Source organism: Peromyscus leucopus, chromosome 1 (genome assembly GCF_004664715.2).
Source record: "Peromyscus leucopus breed LL Stock chromosome 1, UCI_PerLeu_2.1, whole genome shotgun sequence".
NCBI lineage: Eukaryota > Metazoa > Chordata > Mammalia > Rodentia > Cricetidae > Peromyscus > Peromyscus leucopus.
The window spans coordinates 96698514-96718443 of NC_051063.1; the positions used below are offsets into that span (position 1 = coordinate 96698514).

A 19930-nucleotide genomic window follows, 5' to 3' on the forward strand; every position below is an offset into this window, starting at 1 on the left:
ATATTTCATCAACACGTAAGACCTTGGGGACAGGTAAGATTCAGTCTGTAACAAAGTTGACTATCAAATACTTAAAAATATGATAATGACTGTAGCATGAATTTTATTAAGTTCTTATTAATAAAATCAAACCCGTTATTGGGGTCAATGCTGGTAGATCAGAGAGACAACAAGCCACAGCTACCTCACCTAGCCGGATCCTCAGCTGGTCTTGCTTCCTCAGACTGGAGGCCTCTGGTTCCTCATCCAGAATGGGTCTCAGCTGATTTGCTGCTCAAAACCCTGAATGCTTAACCAGCCAAGTGCTTAACCAGCCAAATGCTTCTAGTTTCTGGTCCTCACGCCTTATATACCTTTCTGCTTTCTACCATCACTCCCTGGGATTAAAGGCTTGCTTTCTGGGATTAAAGGAGTGAGTCACCATGCCTGGCTGTTTCCAATGTGGCCTTGAACTCACAGAGATCCAGAGGGATTTCTGTCTCTGGAATATTAGGATTAAAGATGTGAGTGCCACCATTTTCTAGCCTTTGTATCTAGTGGCTGTTCTGTCTCTGACCCCAGATAAGTTTATTAGCATGCACAATATTTTGGGGAACACAATACCACCAAATTAACTTCAAAATATTGCAGAATTTTATGTTTTATATGAATCACTTTTTCTGTTAAATAAAAACTCTATTTGATTTTTTTAAAGTTATTAAAGGTAACTTACTATGACCCTTTTATTTCTTCTGTAATCTGAAAATTGAATTATGATATTTATTGCAATGTCCCTTATTTACTAATAGTATGTCAACATACATTTTTCAACCACAGACACTCAACTTGTATTGCTATATCCATAAGGCATCATTGCAATATCAAGTCCTACAACGTAACAAATGTTTCTAAGAAAATATTTTCCTGCCAAATTGTTTCTTCAGAGCACCCTTAATCTCATTATTCCTGAGGCTGTAGATAAGGGGGTTCAACATGGGGATCACCACAATGTAGAACACAGATAACACCTTGTTCTGGTCTGTGGAGTAGTTGGATTTGGGCATCACATAAATGAATGTGACAGTCCCATAGAAGAGAGTGACTGCAGTGAGGTGGGAGGTGCAAGTGGAGAAGGCTTTCTGGCGACCCTCAGTGGAGCGCATCTTCAGGATGGTGATGAGGATGAAGGTATAGGAGACAACAATGACAAGCACTGTGAACACAATGACAGTGCCAGAAGAAATAGTGGCAAGAACAATAGAGACACTGTCATCAGAACAGGAGAGTTCAACTAAAGGAGTAAAATCACAGAAAAAGTGATTGATTCTGTTTGGTCCACAGAAGAGAAAAGAAAAGAAGGAAAGGGTGAAGGAGGAGGCATTAAGGAAACCACTTATGTATGCTACTATAAGCAACTGGACACAGACTTGTGTGGACATCTTCATGGAATAAAGCAATGGGCTACAGATTGCCATGAAGCGATCATAAGCCATAGCAGCCAGAACAAAGCACTCAACTGTGCCAAAGAAAGCACCTGATCCAAGCTGAATGGCACATCCAAGGTAGGTAATGGTACTTCTCTTCACCAGGAAGTTGACAAGCATATTGGGCGTGACAGAAGATGAGTACCCTATGTCAGCAGAAGCCAAGTGGCTGAGAAAAAAGTACATGGGGTGATGGAGCTGGGAAGAGACTCTGATGAGGAGGATGGTGCTGAGGTTCCCACACACAGTCACCAGGTAGATGCACAGGATGATGATGAAGAGGACGATTCTAAGGACTGGGTCATCTGTTAAGCCCAATAAAATGAACTCTGTCACTTCAGTGTGGTTCCCAACCTCCAGGAAAGCCATGGGACAGTGTAGCTACTGCCAGATGAAGGCTGTGATGGAGATATTACAGGAAGGGATTTATAAAAATGAGTTTATTTTCAGCAACTCAATCTTGGGGTATCACAAATAAATATATCATTCAAAATAATTGGCAGTTTTATTTGACAAAATTTTAGTCAGGAATCTGGGTGTACATATATTTTTGTTCATTTAATGTGACTTAAAATTTTAAAACAAATGTTAACAACCTTCCTTCAAATAATGTATCTCTTGTCTTTTTAGGTATATATAGTAAAAAAAAACACCTATGTGGTTTTATAACTAAAGTTTTAAAATGTGAGACTTATATAAAAAAAACGAAAATTATAAATACCACAAGACAGAAAATGTCAAGCACAGAACTGTGTGATGAAGCCTTAAATAATGTCTTATCTTACTGCATGCTTACTAAGTACCAGAACATGACATAGAATTTTATATATGGTTCTTTAGTTTCCAACAGTTAGTATTAAGCAATATTATTATTTATATCTTATTAAGACTATTTAATTTGAAAATGATTAGTAGTTTATGTCTATACGAAGTCTAGAATCAGCATATGAACCACCAGCAGGCTGAACTTCATTTAAACTTTTAAGAACTATTATTTATGAGATAGTCACAATGAAGTTCAGAGCACATACACATTTTGCATGTACAACAGAGTAGTTTTGTGGGTATATGCTTAATACACAAAAGCTGAGCTTCCTTAGTACATTGTTCATATAGTCTATGAGTGAAGCAAGACCACATCAAGTTAAATTTTCTTACTTGAACTTGGAAAACTAGAAAGAAATCTGTGTTTTCTAATTGTAGTGTGATGGAATAAAATCACATGGTTTTCTACACAGTACAATGGCAAGTAAATATTGAACCCTAGAAATTAAGAATTTTACCCAGGTATATCCAGCCCAAGGCTGCATGCACTCTTATCTCATGATTTTTGACATTATATCTTCCGTTGGGCTAACATATTGAGTGCTTATGATACTAGAATATTCTGTCAATAAGTAGAGCAAGCATTTCCACAAAAGGTTACCAATAGTTTGCCATCAAAGTATTTAAAGATAATGACTTCATTTGCCTGAGTAGTAACTTCCTGTATGCTTAAAGATCATGCTAGCTTCTGCTTTTATCAGTGGTCAGATAAATAAGAAATCTTTAACAATGAAGGTTACCTGAATTTTCAAAGGAGTTTGAGTATGGAAATAGAAATTGATTCAGCTATTTTTTGTTCTAGTTTTTTGCCTTATTTCACCTGATTTGTATATCCACTAAATATTACATATTTGGATGCATTTCTAAAGAATAAAATATTTTCCAAAGATAAATTTCAAACCAGTAAACCAAATTTACCCCAAAATCTCCAAACTTACCTCTTCCAACAAGAATTCATTGCAAAGTAACAAGGTCAAGGTCACTTTGCATTTATTGCTGCCCAGCTGTCTCTTACTGCCATTGTTTGTCACCAAGGATGTGTCCCTGCTGAACTTCTGGATTCAAGTGTGAATTCAAATCACTGGGGATTATTATCTCATTTCACACACACACTACTCTTTAAGGAATTTGTCAATCTCAAGTGGTATATTCTTCTTTTCTAAGAATTAACATGCTTCAATTTGATAGTTATTCAAAGAATATGGCAAAATTATCTCAGGTGAATATTGGTTTTAAGTTTATTTTATAGTTCAGGTTATAGTAGGCTAAACCAAAACGACAAATGTATCCCTTTTGCTTCTTTCATTCAATATTTGTTCAATTTATAACTACTTTGTTATGAATGAAATAACACAGTCTTCTGCAATTTTCTTGAACCTCCTAGGATATAAAATAGATGTTTGGTTTCATTTCCATGTGTACCTAAGGATTGTTCTACTATGCTATAGAAACAGTCACCTATCCTCAGGATCTGGCTTCTTGTCAACAACTGTAGTACACTTCCCATTTGAAAAGAAAATTTTCATGCTCAACTGTGAGTGAGAGCAGTTATAATCTTGAACATGATAACATATGTTTAGAAGGCAATTTGACAGTCATAACATATGTGCTTAACAGGACAATAGAAGTTACTTCTCCACTGGGGTCTATGGACACACTGCTGTGGTCTTTTGACTTGGCTTATAGTAAATATCAGATGTTAGAAAGCAGTTGTTTTCATACATGGCTTTCATGCCCTATTGAACCAGTGTGCACATATTACCTAGCATAGTGTTACTAGAATAGCATGCAAAGACCACACCCAAACAGGACAATTAGTGACACTTTCTCTCAGTACCCTTTATGGCTTCTTCCAGTAGTATGAAATCCAATCAGAAAGGAGAGATCATCCAGTTCACTACCAGCCTAAATTTCTCTACGTCATGCTGCTAAGTAAGTGGTGTCCTCAGCGACAGGAACTTACCATCTAGCTCTCATAGGCAACTCAATGCAGTAGCCATAGCTTTTATAGTTTGTAGTGCCTTGGAGGATCTTCATGGGCCATGACTTTTAGAGAGGTAGCACAATCCTTTTACTGAGATTTTCACTAAACAAAATCTTTTGGCTTCTGGGAGTGCCCTTTTGCACTCATGCATAGTGTCTTTGTAAAAACCCCTTAAGTCATGTCTTCACTTTTTTCCAGACAAACATAAATCTGTAAGAAACTAACCTTATGGAGTTAACCTTATAGAGTAGACTTATAGGTGTTAGGGTTCACAAGAAGTCATATAAAAGACCACTAGACATACATTTAATTAACACAATCATTTGATTTCTCAAGAATAAAAATTCCATCACCTTGCAGTCAAATCATCTGACAAAGTGGCTAAATAGTGAACCTGAGAGAAGTTTACAGGCATCTTTTAAGCAAAATTAAGGGAATTCCAGGGAGGGCAGTTTAGTCTGGGGCTGAGTGAGGGGGGTGGTAAATAAAAATGTTTATAGGTTGTTAGAGGATTGGTAGGTGGCTCTAGTGGGTAGGGACTTTCCAGTGTCCAGGTGTGGGAGAGCTCTTTAGCTAGCAGAAGGCTGTGTGGTGCCTGCTGCTTGGTTGCCACTGAGTTGTTCTTTTCCTGAGAACTATTTGCTCAGTTCCAGTAAACTAAAACTGAGGAATGGTCTCTGGCAGGGCTACTAGGAGCCTGTCATGGTTCTTGTTTGTCTGTCTCCCTATCCCTCTCATTCCTATTAAGTAGTGTACCATCTCAAATCCTGAAGATGTATCCTCAATCCTCAAGATAAAGGCTTATATTATTGTTTTAGAACCATCAGTTGGACCATGGAGATCTGCTCCTTTACAAACCTGACTATGACATTAATGATGCAAAGTCCACAAGTTAAGACCAATAGTAAGAGGACAAAGGGCCTAGCCAAGGCTGATAGGAGAGTAGTTAACCAGGGTGACCAGTTGAATAGAAATTCATACCATCCTTCATTTTGTTGTTTTTCTAGTTTTCTATCAGGTAATTTTTTTATGTTTAGGTTCATGGAGTCCTTTATAATTCTGTGAATGGTTAGCATAAAAACAGCATTGTTCTCCCAGAGCCAAACATAAGCCCCCCTTATGAAGGAAAAATAAGTCTAATCCTCTTCTATCATGGAAGACTACCTCAGCTAAAGAGGAGAATGATTCCTCTAGATAGGTGATGGATATTCTAGGGTGGCTATGTCTTCATCTGTGACCATGCTCAGGATCCTGTAATGTTGGTCTTGGAGGATGAGGGCTGAGGTTTCAGTGCCTATTTTCTGGCTACACTTAAGCCTATGAGGGAGGACATTAGGCTGGCTTTGAAAACCTCCTCTTTGGCCCATCCTAGTGGTTCTAGCCAAGGAAGAGTATCTTCCTCAGGGAAATAGGCTATCCCAGGGATCAGCTGTACCAAGGCACAGAAGCCCTGAATGTCACTTAAAATTTGGGCATGTACACAGGGGGTTCAGCCTGTGGTACAGGCCCACCAGACATCATCACAGAAAATTACATATCCCATTGGACTCTGAGTTTTATTGCAGAGGCTGACATAAATAGGTGGGGGTTAGCCCATGCAGAGACCATTTCCCATCACATATTGTAAGAAAAGATTTCCTCTGCCTGAGTGTTGCCATCTGCATGACTGCATGTCAGGGGAGCTGGTATAACTTCCCATTATTGCAATCCCCTTGTAATAGGAGGGTTTTGTGTCCAAGCAGAGCCAACAAGTCTTGATGAGGCTTGACTTGAGGCATTTGGAACCAAATAAGTAGCTCTCAGTAGGTTAAAGAGGCTAGTTCATGGAGGCAGCCTCAGAGGTCAAAGAAAATGTTTTAATTTTCTTAGGCCTTGTTTTCTTAGGCTTTGGGGTGCCCATTACCTTATTGTGACCCAGGGGCTTTTGTGGCTCTTGGGCTGAATGCCTAACTGGAGGGTGAATAATGCCCCTAGGTCTTTTCCTATTGGTCCTCTGATCTGGCCATATAGCCTTAAACTTCAGGTTTTACCTGACATCCAACCAGAGGTCTTTTTTTATCAGCATCAATGAATTGGGTTAATATTGGGTTACATGCTCTTTCCCCAGTAATTTAGACCACAAAGCACCCAGACATTTTGGTTGATTTTCCCTCTTTATCTTGATAAAGTCTCCATCCTTTGGTGCCTTCCACCATGTGTGACCCATGGACACAGCTCCATGAAGTATAGAAATAGTCACTGACTCCCTCACAGGTCTTTATCTAGGCCTTATCTTTATCATGTCCAGAGAAAACGTAAAAATGGATGACCTCTTGAAACATAGCAGCATCAGGTAACTTAGTCCAACCATAAAGTATTTCCAAGTCAAAGTATAGATCAGGAAACCAGGTCACTAAAGGGAACCTTGGGATGACTTTTTTCTAGCTGCTTCTTGACTACATTACAGCCATCTTGTAAAAGTTGGGAAAACAAAATTATATCCTGAGAAAGTATCTATAAAAACCAGCTAATATTTATAGCCATATAGTCATGGTTTTACCTTTGAAGTGAATCTCCCAATTGGCACTGGGCCAGATTTCCTTTTCCCTCTGTCTGGTTCCTATGATTTCACTTTTTGTATTGACAAGAAAGCATGTGAGACATCAGTCTACAGCTTCTGTCGTCGTTTTAGACTTAAGATGTTCTCTTCTCATAAGGTCTTATATTTTTCTTTCTCCCATGTTGGTGCTTTGATGTATTTGTCAAACTAGTTGAGTGGCAAAGTCTGATGGGTGGATAAGACATTCATTGGGGGCTCTTGAACCATCCTTTCTCATTTAGGCATTTTTGCATGAGTGGATTCTCAAGAGCTCTTGGTCAGTGTAAGATGGAAATTCTGGCAGCCTGTGTGTTTCCTGTCATCTTTGGTAGTGTGACCAGCGGGATGGCCACCATCTGGAAGGTGGCTTCCTTTGTTGTCACATCTGCTCAATTGTTTCCCTTCAAAATTGGGTCCTCTCCTTTCTGTTGCCTGGGGCAGTACATGACAGCTATCCCTTGGGGCAGACATATGGCCTATAAGAGGTCTAAAATCTCCTATTTGTTTTAACAGTCTTTCCTTCTGCAGTTAACAATTCCTTCCCCTTTTAGATGGCACCATGGACATGAATAATGGTGAATGCATACTGGCTATCAAAATAGATATTTAGTTTCTTTCTCTTTCCCAGCTGTAGTGCCTTTGTTGGAGCTATCAGCTCAACCCTCTGGGCTGATGTTCTAGGAGGTAGGGGCCTCTGTTCATATAATTTCTTCTTCATTTGTTACTGCTGCCCCCATATCTGATACCATTTTTGATGAAACTACTGCCATCTGTATACCATGTTACTCAGGCCCTTGACAGAGGGACATCCTTGAGATCTGGTCTGATATCATGAAGATGGATCAGGTTGTCCAGACAATGGAGGTGTTAGTCCAGGTGTGGGTATGGAAGTAGGGTAGCAGGGTATAAAGCACTGCTGCGGATGTATTGGATTCTGGGTGGTTTTAAGAGCAAAGCCTGATAATGAGTCAGCCAAGTGTCTACTGGGAGGGTGTTTAAGAACTCTCTTGATAGCATGGGGATTTGGTCACTTTAAGAGTTTGTCCCCAGGTGATAGCCTGCAGCAAGATAGACACTTTAGTTAGAGGTGTGGTGTACAGCAGGATTGTGAGTAACAGCTGTAACATTCCTGACTGGGCCTGGGTCTGTATACTTGGATCTGGAATCTGCAATTAAAAAGGCCAGCACCAGAGGAATTGTCTTTGAAGAAAGAATGGCTCATTGTTTCCCTGGCTCCTGTAAATACATCAGAAAGAGCACCAGAACTGGCTCTACAAAGTGGGACTCACAACTATCAGAGAAGGTGTTTCTCATGATCTGCCGCCACAAGACCACCATCTTCACGGAAGCCAAGTAGTCGAGTATCATGTTCCAGCTAAAGCGTGTTGTCCAAGGCATCCTCCAGAGGCCTCCAGAAGAACAGCGGCTGTACAAGGATGACCAGCTCCTTGATGACAGAAAAACTCTGGGCGAGTGTGGCTTCACTAGCCAGACAACACGGACACATGCGCCAGCCAGAGTGGGCCCGGCCTTCGGTGCAGATGATGCCTTTGAAGCTCTGCACATTGAGCCCTTCTCCAGCCCTCCATAGCTTCCAGATGTGATGAAGCCATAGGATTCTGGAGGCAGTGCCAATGAACAAGCTGTGCAGTGAGGGCCACAGGCCCATCCCCCTAGAGACCCATTCTCTCAATAAAGATGATTTGGCTGTCAAAAAAAAAAAAGAGTTTGTCCCAAAGTAACTTGAAATTATTTTGTCTGAGTCTAGTAAAACTGTTTCTGTAATTATGAAGAGGCAATGAGGCCATTCAGTAGCCACTGGGTCTAGTCTTTTGGACAAGTAGGCCACTGGGTTTCTGTCAATACCCCATTGGCAACTCCCTTTTTCTCATCCACATATAGATGGAAGGGTTTGCTGATGTCTGGTAGTGTCAAAGCAGGTGCATTCCTTGAAGGGCTTTTCCATTTCTGGGGTCCATTTGAGAGAAGCCTTTCCTACCCTTGTGGCTTTGTACAAAGCCCAGGCTAATTCAACAAACCCAGAGATCCAGAGCTTATAGAACTCGGCAGACCCCAGGAACTCTCTCACCTTTCAGCTTGGTCTGGGGATCGTCAGGATGGTCTCTCTTTTTTTTTTTTTTTTTTTTTTTTGATAGCCATTTCTTGCTCCCCTTGAGTATGTACATTAGGTAAACTACCTCAGTCTGGCAGAGTTGAGCCTTCTTTGCTGACACAATACCCCAGGTCTCCCAAAGTTTTGAGTGCCCCTCAGTAGTAGCTTTGCAGGCTTTCAAGGAGTCAGTGGCTACTAGGAGATCATCCACATACTGTAATAAACTGACATTAGTGTGGGCTTTTCAATCTCACTCAAGTACTAATGGAGTGCCTCATCAAAGATGGTAGGAGAGTTCTTGAACACTTGGGGTAATTATGTCCTGTTCAGCGGTCAATTGCATCTTTCTTCAGGATCAATCTACTGGAAAACAAACATAGGCTGACTGGCTAGGGCCAGTCATAGGCTAAAGAAAGCATCTTTGAGGTTCAGCATAAGCATCTCCTTAATTCTCACAACCTCTAGTAATCATGGCTATGGCAAAGCATCTTGTTACACAGCCTTGGGGAGTAAGACATCTGGAAACCACATCTTTGGCCAAACATCCAGTTATATAGCCTTGTGGAGCAAAACAAACTTGGACTCTCTGAACCTGAGTCAAGATGGAAATAAGCCACAAGCTGGAGTCACTGTGTACTCCCACACCCACCCCACCTCTTGGGAATGTGAGTGTCATGTTCTCTAGACTGCTTCCTGTTGTCTGTGGGTAATGTCATCTTTCTGGGATCCTGAGAAAATTGGAATAATGATCAAGTCCTGGGAGAACTAGCTGTATTATTATTATTATTATTATTATTATTATTATTATTAGTCTCTGTGTGATGGGAAATTGTAGAACTTATCTGAAGTCTTGGCTGGAATAGTCTGTGGGTCTGGAACATCACAGTTAGCTGCTTTGAAGTTTTTGTTCTGGATGCAGAATTTTGAGGAAATTGCATCAGAGGAATTCTGAGAGGTTGGAACACCTGGACTACTTGTCTTTACTTATGTCTTGTCTTTTTTTTTCAAAATATACAAACTTTAAAAAAATAACATATATATCTATATTTACACAAGTATGGAATGTGCTCTGTGCACAAGTTAACTGAAGATGCTTCCTTTGTTCTATGTTTGAGCAGGTAAAAGTCTCAACATTTTAAGTCTGTTTTGACTAAAAAAATCAAACTAATATAAATCTCTATCCATGACATATGAAAGGATGACATGTAATAATAGGTCATGACGACTCTGTAGCCAATAAGATCTATTATGTCTCATGCAGTCTCAGAGCTGTTTCCATGTAGAGGGATTAGCATATATGCCACCTATCTTGTAGGTTTTTTTTTCATGTTTGTAGTTGAGATTTTTAGGATATCTCTTAAATCAGATCTTTATTAATTTTGAAGGAATCCATAGCCTTTTGTTTCCTGTGGAAACAGAAACACAATCTCTCTCCTAATGCAACATATTTCCTAACTTCCATTTTGAAGCTAAGATATCTCCAAAGTATTTAGGTTGGTTTAAATTAGCAGTCCCTTTCATAATCCAACATCTCTCAGCAGCTGCTATTCTCTTTTCATTAGCATTAAAAAAAATTAAATTAACACAGCTCCATAAAAGGTCCAAACTCTCTGTGCTATAAAATTTGTCTTCCTTATGTGGCTTATTTTTTTTATATTAGTTTACTTTCTGTTTAAGGATTGTGCTTTATTATATTTAAACTCTTTATTTTTTTAGGACTGTCTATATCCATTTTTTTTCTTTAGCACCTAAGCACTTTTTAAGACTATTGTACCTTGTTAGAAGATATTTCTGTGTCTGGACGTGGCTTTTTGTGCATCTATAGTGTTCTCTGACCATGTGATCCCTGTCTTAAAGGGCCAGTCTGTTTGCTGCATGGTTTCACTCAGCACATGGCCCTAGAAGCTGGCTCAAGTCCACATGCATTGGCTGTGAGCTGCACCTTTGTTCACCTTGAGCACTGGCCTGCCTGAGAGACTGTGAGTCTAAGAAGCCATGTCTGGCTCCTCGTCCAGAACTTGTTTTAGCTTTCTTAGGCCCTGTGTTTGGATACTTGAGCCCCATGTTTGTCGCCATATGTAATCAGACCTCTTTTCCACTGCCAGCCACAAATAATGACATGGGAACTTATTATTAATTAAGAAATCTTGGTCTTTAGCTTAGGCTTGTTTAAAACAGCTCTTACAACTTAAATTAATATGCTTCTATTAATTTGCATTTTGCCATGTGCCTTTTTTTTAAATCCTCTTCTCCACTTCTGTATGTACAACTTGTTCCATGTCTCCTGCATTTCCTCACATCTCTTCTTCCTGAAGTTCTCTCTCTGCCCAAAGGTCCCACCTATACCTCCTGCCTAGCTATTGGCCATTAAGCTTTTTATTACACCAATCACAGCAATACATCTTTACACAGTGTACAAATATCTCATAACACTCCAATTCAGAGATGAAATTATATCAGTAAGAGACTGGCCTTACAGAGAACAAATAGTTTGTCCAGATCAATGTAGATTCAAGTCTGTTGATTCTGTGCTCCATGCACTTATCTTATTCTCTCCACCACAATCAGTAGAGTGGTTTGAGCACTGATAATGATGTAGGGGACTTGCTTGATGGTACATTGCATTGTTTTTTTTTTTTTTGTACAAAATGTGTACAAATATATCTATGTTATACAAACATGAGGAAAGTGTAAAGATGGGAAAATAGAATGATTTCAATTTTAAATTTTTAAATTCTTATCTTTTAGGTAATTAGATCTTGAAATAATGATCAACCATTTGGCTGGAATTCCAGCCATGCTAAAATACACATTAAAAACAAACAGCCATGATAAATTACACATTAAAAACAAACATATCAATGTGTCACAATGTAACTTTCTTATATGTAAAGATTTACAGGGGATAAACTGTGCAGTAAATACCTTTCCACAACTGTAGATTCTTAGGCTTGGGTGTAAAAAGAGGAACTTGTAGACAAAAACTTGACATATGGTCAGAAATAGGACCATCTTTCACATGAGTCACCGCCAGTATGAGAAATAGCAAGGTAAAACTTGCCACAATATAGGACCTCAAACCAAATGCTAAAACAATGGATATTGGCACCATAAACTTAGACTCTGACTCAGGCTATCCTTCCTCACTGATGTGGTGAAAACATTAGAGTTTGGAGATGCTTTAAAGTATCTACTAAAATGAAAAATTCATATTTCACTACTATGTAAAACCATACCATACTTTTTAATGAAAGACACTAAGACAGACTGAAAAAAAGCAAGACAAATTAAATGCAGAAAAGTATGAGGTGCTGTTTAGGCATGCTATGTTTTTTAATTTTTTTATAGTTTAATATCTTATTTAAAAGAGATGAACACTGAAAATAAAAATTATGACAGCAAGATGGCTCATGGAGTAAAGTACTTGCCACCCAGTTTGATTTCCTGAATACACACACACACACACACACACACACACACACACACACACACACACCACAGATGAACACAAAGTTAAAGTGAAAAAAGTAAGTATAAAGAACATTAACTCATACTTGCACTCAAATGTCACATATGCCCCATAGACAGAACTCAGATGTCTTGATTTCCCCTTTGATTATTGCCATCAACTTTCTCTTTTTGGCCATGAACAGTACAGCTATAATCATGTAGAAGTCTCTCACATGGGAAAGAAAGGTTTCCATGCTCCAGGCAAGCATTTTTCACATCACTGAGACACAAGATATTCATGGTGTTGTTTGAGACATTTTAATTCACCTTGACTGTTTACTGGACATTTATTAAGCGACAGTAATTTTTAGATACCAAAATAATCACCTGACTCCAAAGTATTACAACATCATATAAACCCATGTGGTTCCTTTTCAAGAGGTATTTTTGTACTTAAGTTTAAATGTACTATGTACAACAAAGAGCAGTAGGTCCATAAAAGCTACATTCTCTCAAATGGGATTGTGTAATAGCCCTTTTCAGAAAATAGAGTACACAAACAAAATCTTACAATATGACTAGATAAAAGCAAGATTAGGGCAATGGAGGTATAAGAAACAACATTAGAACTAACAGGTTGGAAAGAGTGGAGTATGTGGGGACTGACATTTATGAACCATTAAGAATAGATTTATGTGGGTAACATGGGTGGGAATTTTTTCAATATGTTATGTGCATGCATGAGGTTGTCAAAATTAGAGGCATTCTGTGATATCTACTCACTAATGAAAAGGATATAAAAAAGAGAATTGGGCTGAAATTCTCAGATAAAGGGAAGTGGTGACAGACAGTGCCCACTGGAAGTAGGTTTTAAGAAGCCACAAATTCCACACAAAGGCAAATTTATTCATCCCAGAACTACTGAAAGGCTTCATTCAAGGTAACAATGGTTAGTTGTGCTTAGATAATTTTAACACCTATCATTCCAGGAGAGAGACTAGGAAGTGAACTCTACATCTCCATGAGACAAAGACAATGAAAATCAGTTATGTAGAGCAATTAGAAAAGAAGGGCATTACCGATTGGAAGATATTAGGAAACAGAACTTTCTGACTGTTAGGTGGAGATCAACCAAAGAGGAGGGATGCCATGACCCCTATCGCCCAGATGTGTTGAATGGGTGCTGTGATCTATACTATTCTCCTGTTGAGGTTCCCAGATAAAGTAGGAAAGCAGAGGCTAAAGTATATATCAGTAAAATTTGTTGCTAACACTATGGCCATTGTTATCAAAGGAACAGGCACTGTGAGATTCAATACTCAGGTAAAAGAGAGAGATTCCTTAATTTCACATAGACAAGCTCTCTCCAATAACCCATTTTTTCCTTTTAAAAATGAATTTCTTTTGACTTTTTATATGTATGAGTGCTTTGACAGCATGGATGTACACCATGGGCATACCTATTCCCTACAGAAGGCAGAAGAGTGTGCTGAATCTACTAGACTTGCAATTGTAGGTGTTTGTTAGCCACAGTGTAGTTTCTGGGAACTGGACCCATGTCCTGTGCATGAGAAGTGTGTGGTCTTCAACACTAATCCATCTCTCTACTCCATTTAGTTACCTATTAATTCCATCCTATATTCTCTTGTCTTGTATTTCTAGTCTGCCTAGACTACTTCTTTATTTTTTCTGTTTCATTTAGTGTGTGTGTGTGTGTGTGTGTGTGTGTGTGTGTGTGTGTGTGTGTTTTAAAGAGCACAAATTATATGAGTTGGTTCTTTCCTTCCCCCATGTAGGTCTCTGTGATCAAAGCCAGATTAGCATGCTTAGTGGAAATGACTTTTCCCACTGAGCCTCTTCTTCTTTATCTTAACAACTCTCATGTTGGAAGCTTTATACCTACCTCTTCTGACATTCTGTTGCTAGTCTTTATTACTTAACAAACATTCAAAATATCTGGTAAAATTTTAAGGTGCTTCTGATTACATGATTTCTCAGAACTTTAGTCAAGTAACCCCTAAATTCTTGAACATATAGATTAGCCTACCCATAAACACTGAATTCACATCTCAGAGGTCAAAATGTTCAACTGTTTTCTCCATTTTATATTAGGTATTAACTGACCATGGGTAGCTGAGAAATAATGAATTAATGAAAAATTAGAAACATTAATTTACATGTCAATGAAGATTTCAAGCTAATTCTTTACATATTTGAGGATAGTTTAGTAAGAAGCCAGAGAGAATGCACCCAAAACCAGTGGTATCTTTTTTATGATTTAAAATTATTTCTCTAATGATGTATCAGATCTTTGGAATTATGGATAACTAATGAGGCATCAATTGCACCTAAATGTTTTTGTTGAGTATTTATTGTATTGTAGAAACAAGGTAGATATTAAATATATGTTACTGACTGAAACAATTCTCATGAAATTTATACTTCAGTGGAGAGTAGACTGGAGAAGAATCAACCTTTTAAACTTAGAAGGATAAATGGAACTCATATGAAAGGTAAAGGTAGCTATGGTGGGACTGGGTGGTGTTAGCTTGTGTAGGCTAGCAATGAAATCTCTTAGGAAAACAAGAAGGGCTTAAGTTATGGAGAGTGGGCAAAAAGCTGCCAGTCAGAAAATAACAAGTGTCCTCAGCCTGATAATCACAAGAATTAAAAAGGAAGTCAGAGTAATCAAAGGAGGGACTCATGGAGGATAAATAATATTTGGATTCTATTCTAAAGAGCATTTGGATGCTATTCTATTCTAAAGTGAATAGAATGAATTAAACTTTAAGAAAGCTAAGAAAGTTTTTTTTTTAAAGAAGCACTGTGTATCTTCCAAATATTTAGAAGTTCTCACTTTAATTTTTGAGGCTGTATCATTGCCACTTGATAGATTTATCTTATTTTATTTTTTGAGTTTTTTGAGCTTTTTGAGCTTTTACATTTTTTGAGCTTTTTTATTTTTAATTTCACTTTCTTTTTTTTCATTTTTCTTTATTAAGAAATTTTCTACTCACTCCACCTGCTATCCACAGATGCCCCCTCCTCCCTCCTCTCACCCCCCAGCCCTCTTTCCCAAGCCACCCCACATCCCCACATCCCCCAAATCGAGGTCTCCCATAAGGAGTCAGCAAAGCCAAGCACACTGAACCTAGGTAGGTCCAAACCCCTTCCCACTGCACTAAGGCTGTGTAAGGTGTCACACCACAGGCACTGGATTCCAGAAGCCTACCCATAGAACAGGGACAGATCTGGCGCATGCCTTTAATCCCAGCACTCAGGAGGCAGAAGCAGGTGAATCTCCGTGAGTTTGAGGCCAGCCTGGTCTACAGAGCGAGACCCAGGAAAGGCACCAAAACTACGCAGAGAAACCCTGTCTCAGAAAAACAAAACAAAACAAAAGCTTTCTTTTTACTTATTATTTGTGTCTTATACATCATGCATCTCGATCCCATTCATTGCTCTGTCCCTTCATATCCAGCCTCAGCCCTTGCAACCCGCCCCTTCCCAAAAAAAATAAAATAAAATGAAATAAAATTTAAGAGAAAAAAATGGAAAAAAATGAGTTAAAGAAAAATCATACCATAAATCTCATTATGGAAACCTCAGTGTGACACACAGTAAGTGATGCAGTAAACCCTTTTATCTGTATATCTTTACCTCCAAGTGTTCACTACAAAGAACCATTGGTCTGGTTCGGGGCCTCTGGTTTCTGCTACACCATTGATACTGGGTTCTCATTAGGGCTCCTCTTGGATATCCTGCTGTTGTTCTCATAGAGATCCTGCAGCTTTGGGTCTGTAGGACATGCCCCTCCCGTGCTCCAGCAGATCACAAATGAGGTGGATGTGGGGTGGGCCAACTCATAACCCTGATTCTGAGCCTAGGTAGTTGCAGGGTTGATCTTTGATCACACTTGATCTTAGATTCATAAACAGAATGGACGAGTTTGCTGTATATACTCTGTGCCTCTGCCCTAAACTTTTCATGAGCAAATTAGGATTGTTCTCATTCCTCTAAATAAAAAATGTCAGAACTAAAAAAACAAAACAAAACAAAAAGTTTAAAAAAGGAGTAGCCTAATATAACCATGTTTTAAGATATATATTATATAGACAATTAGTGTTGTGTTGTCAATATTTCAAGTACAATAAACACAGGCCTGGCAAGCTATGCCTCCTGGTGCTATAGTGGCACAAATAACATGGGAGTTAACAACTGCTTTCTGCCTGAATTTAAATCTATCTCCACAAGATGAAATTCACACATAACACCACTATCAGGGCCAAAACCTAAACTAAACAGGTCCTATGTCCTAGGGAAGAACACATCATCATTATTCCCCTAAATGGACATAGTATTAAACCAATTTGCAATGTCTTATCATTATACTCACAGATTAGTTCATCTCCCAGCCCCCATGAGTATAGCTTCTCTTTGGAGTAGATGGTGATTAACATACAACTTGTGAATATGGAGAGAATTATAGACTGTGAAAGGCTCAGCACTATATCTGTATCATATCGCCTTCCCTCCAAGCTCAGAATTCTTATGAAACATGGGTGGAAAGATTGTAAGAGCCAGAGCTGGTGGATGACTACAAATAAACAATGTTTTCAAAACACCACAGAATGATTGCAGATCTAAACTCATGTTAGCTATACCAGCAAGCACAAGGTCAAACCAGACAAAATCCCAGCATAGAGAGAGGACATGAGCATGAAGACCACCCATAGTTGAGGAGTTATTGGCAATTGATATCTTGTAGCAGAAGGAGAGTCAATTTTCTTTAAAAGTGTGGCATCTGGTAGGTGAACTATGCTTCACTGGAAGCTTAAACTTAGTATGTACAGGTAGCACAAGTTGGATTTGATTAAAAGAAAACTTGGCTTGTAGGAGAGGGAGTTACACTGAGAAGAGTTGTGAGAGGGGTTGAATATGATCAGAATATATTGTGTAATATTTTCAAAGACACATTTCAAAATACACAAAGAGAAATACAATAAATACAAGAGCTACATATACTGGGAGAAAAAGGAGATGAGCACAAAAGGAATAACAAGAAGCCCAATAACCAAACCTGAGATGAATGTCCCATTGATTTTGGGTAATTGTCATTATTATATTAAGTTTTATAAAACAATAGATTGCCCTAAGAAAATATTTTTTTTACCAAGCTGTCTCTTCAGTGCACCTTTAATCTCATTATTCCTGAGGCTGTAGATGATGGGGTTTAACATGGGGATCACTACCATGTAGAACACAGACACCACCTTGTTCTGGTCTGTGGAGTAGCTGGATTTGGGCATCACGTAAATGAATGTGACGGTCCCATAGTAGAGAGTGACTGTAGTGAGGTGGGACGTGCAGGTGGAGAAGGCCTTGTGGCGGCCATTAGTGGAGTGCATCTTCAGGATGGTGATGAGGATGTAGGTGTAGGAAATAGTTATGACAAACACTGTGATTATGACTACTGATGCAGCAAAAAAAGAGGTAACAACTCCAGAGAATCTGTCATCAGAACAGGAGAGTTCCATCAAAGGAGCAAAATCACAGAAAAAGTGATTGACTCTGTTTGTTCCACAGAAAAGAAAAGAAAAAAGGGAAAGGGTGAAGGAGGAAGCATTAAGAAAACTCCCTATATAAGATCCTACAATTAGATGGATACAGACTTGTGCAGACATTTTGGTTGAATAAAGCAGTGGGCTACAAATTGCTACAAAGCGATCATAAGCCATGGTAGCCAGAAGGAAACATTCAAGTGCCCCAAAAAAAGCACCTAAGCCAAGCTGTACAGAACATCCAAAGTATGAGATGGTAGTTTGATTAACCAGGAAGTTGACAAGCATATTGGGAGTGACAGAAGATGAGATGCCTATGTCAGTAGAAGCCAAGTGACTGAGAAAAAGGTACATGGGGTGATGGAGCTGGGAAGAGACTCTGATGAGGAGGATGGTGCTGAGGTTCCCACACACAGTCACCAGGTAGATGCACAGGATGATGGTGAAGAGGACGACTTTAAGGACTGGGTCATATGTTAAGCCCAATAAAATGAACTCTGTGACTGCAGTGTGGTTCCCAACATCCAGGAAAGCCATGGGACAGTGTAACTCCTACCAGAACCAGGCTGTGATTGAGACATTACAAGAAGGGACTTATAAATAAGTCATTTACTTTCATTTTATACAATATACGAAGAGCATTACAAACTAATATATTTTTCAAAATGGATGCTTTACTTGGGTTGTCATTAGTTATACATTCCTTTAAAGTTATTCATCAATAATTTTAGAAATTTTTTACAAATAATAAATAACTTTTATTTACATTTACTCATAATAAAACATTGCTAATTGTTATCAAAGCTAAAGTTGAAAATTATGAGACTTAGCCTGGTGAGATGGCTTAGTTTGTTAAGACTCTTGCCACCAAACCTGACACCTCACATCTAGGATTTGATTCCTGGATTCCACAAGATGGGAAGAAAGAACCAACTCCTGAATGTTGCCCTTCGTTATCCACACATATGCTATGTTGCCTGCACCACTTCCTCACACAAATAAATAGACAAATAAATAAGTAAATAAAATGTTAATCTTAAGAAAATATCGATTTATTTACTATAATAAAAGATCAAAATGTAAGAGCATAAAATTATGGAACGAAGCATGAAATAATTGCTAACTTTTATTAAATACTTGCTATATCACAAGACATGATTCTAAAAATTTGAATGTTTTTCTATTTTTTTCTACTAAATAGCATTAAGTTATTTTATTGTGTGCATTTTACAGCAGAAAAACATTTTAAGCTATGTAACACACACATAGTAACTGAGTTATGGGGTTTCAGAGGTGTTCATTGATTAAGATCACTTGTAAAGGACCTAAATTTAATCCCTGGCATCCATATGGTTTCTCGCAGCAGTCTTGGTTCTAGTTCTGGGGATCTTATCCCTCTTCTGGCACCAGGCATGCACGTGGTGTACATATGTATATGGAGGCAAGATTCATCCTCAAAAAATGAAAGTAATGAATCTTTAAAAAGAAAAGTAGATCTGAACACCACTTAGGACACATAAAATTTAGTGACAGGCATCAGGGTGGCATTCCAGCTTTCTGATGGTTAATAAACAGAGTGGTGCTTTGTTGGTGACACTGGTCACAAACTCTAACATTTCTGTAAGTAAGGTCATGTCTTGATTAACTTTAAAAAGAATATAAATTTTCTTGTTACAACTGATAATGGAAGAGAGATCACACTAAAATTACAAATGGAACTTCCTTTAAGCTCATTAAATACTTCTAAATAGATCATCACTTTTTAAAGTACCTTGAAATATTAATTTCATAATCATGTAAAACATGAATAATATTTCACACATTATTATTATTATTTTATTAAAACAACCAAATCCTTTCCCAATGTCACAATGTTTTGTAATAAGAGTATGATGAAATAAATTGACATGATTTTCAATAGAGGATACTGATCTATAAGTATTCAAACTAAATGGT

At 38.4% G+C, this 19930-nt stretch overlaps 3 protein-coding genes across 3 annotated transcripts; 1 reads left to right on the forward strand and 2 right to left on the reverse strand.

Annotated features, from left to right (window-relative positions):
- Positions 1 to 887: 887 nt before the first annotated feature.
- Positions 888 to 1833, reverse strand: LOC114689284 (olfactory receptor 502-like). Its single transcript, XM_028863640.2, has one exon. The coding sequence runs from the start codon at positions 1830 to 1832 to the stop codon at positions 888 to 890; it is 945 nt and encodes a 314-aa protein (XP_028719473.1). The 5' UTR covers position 1833.
- Positions 1834 to 8216: 6383 nt separating this feature from the next.
- On the forward strand, positions 8217 to 8441 carry LOC114689282 (elongin-B-like). Its single transcript, XM_037203505.1, has one exon. It carries the CDS (start codon positions 8217 to 8219, stop codon positions 8439 to 8441), a length of 225 nt encoding a protein of 74 aa, XP_037059400.1.
- Positions 8442 to 17545: 9104 nt separating this feature from the next.
- Positions 17546 to 18511, reverse strand: LOC114689285 (olfactory receptor 494-like). Its single transcript, XM_028863641.1, has one exon. It carries the CDS (start codon positions 18509 to 18511, stop codon positions 17546 to 17548), a length of 966 nt encoding a protein of 321 aa, XP_028719474.1.
- Positions 18512 to 19930: the final 1419 nt, after the last annotated feature.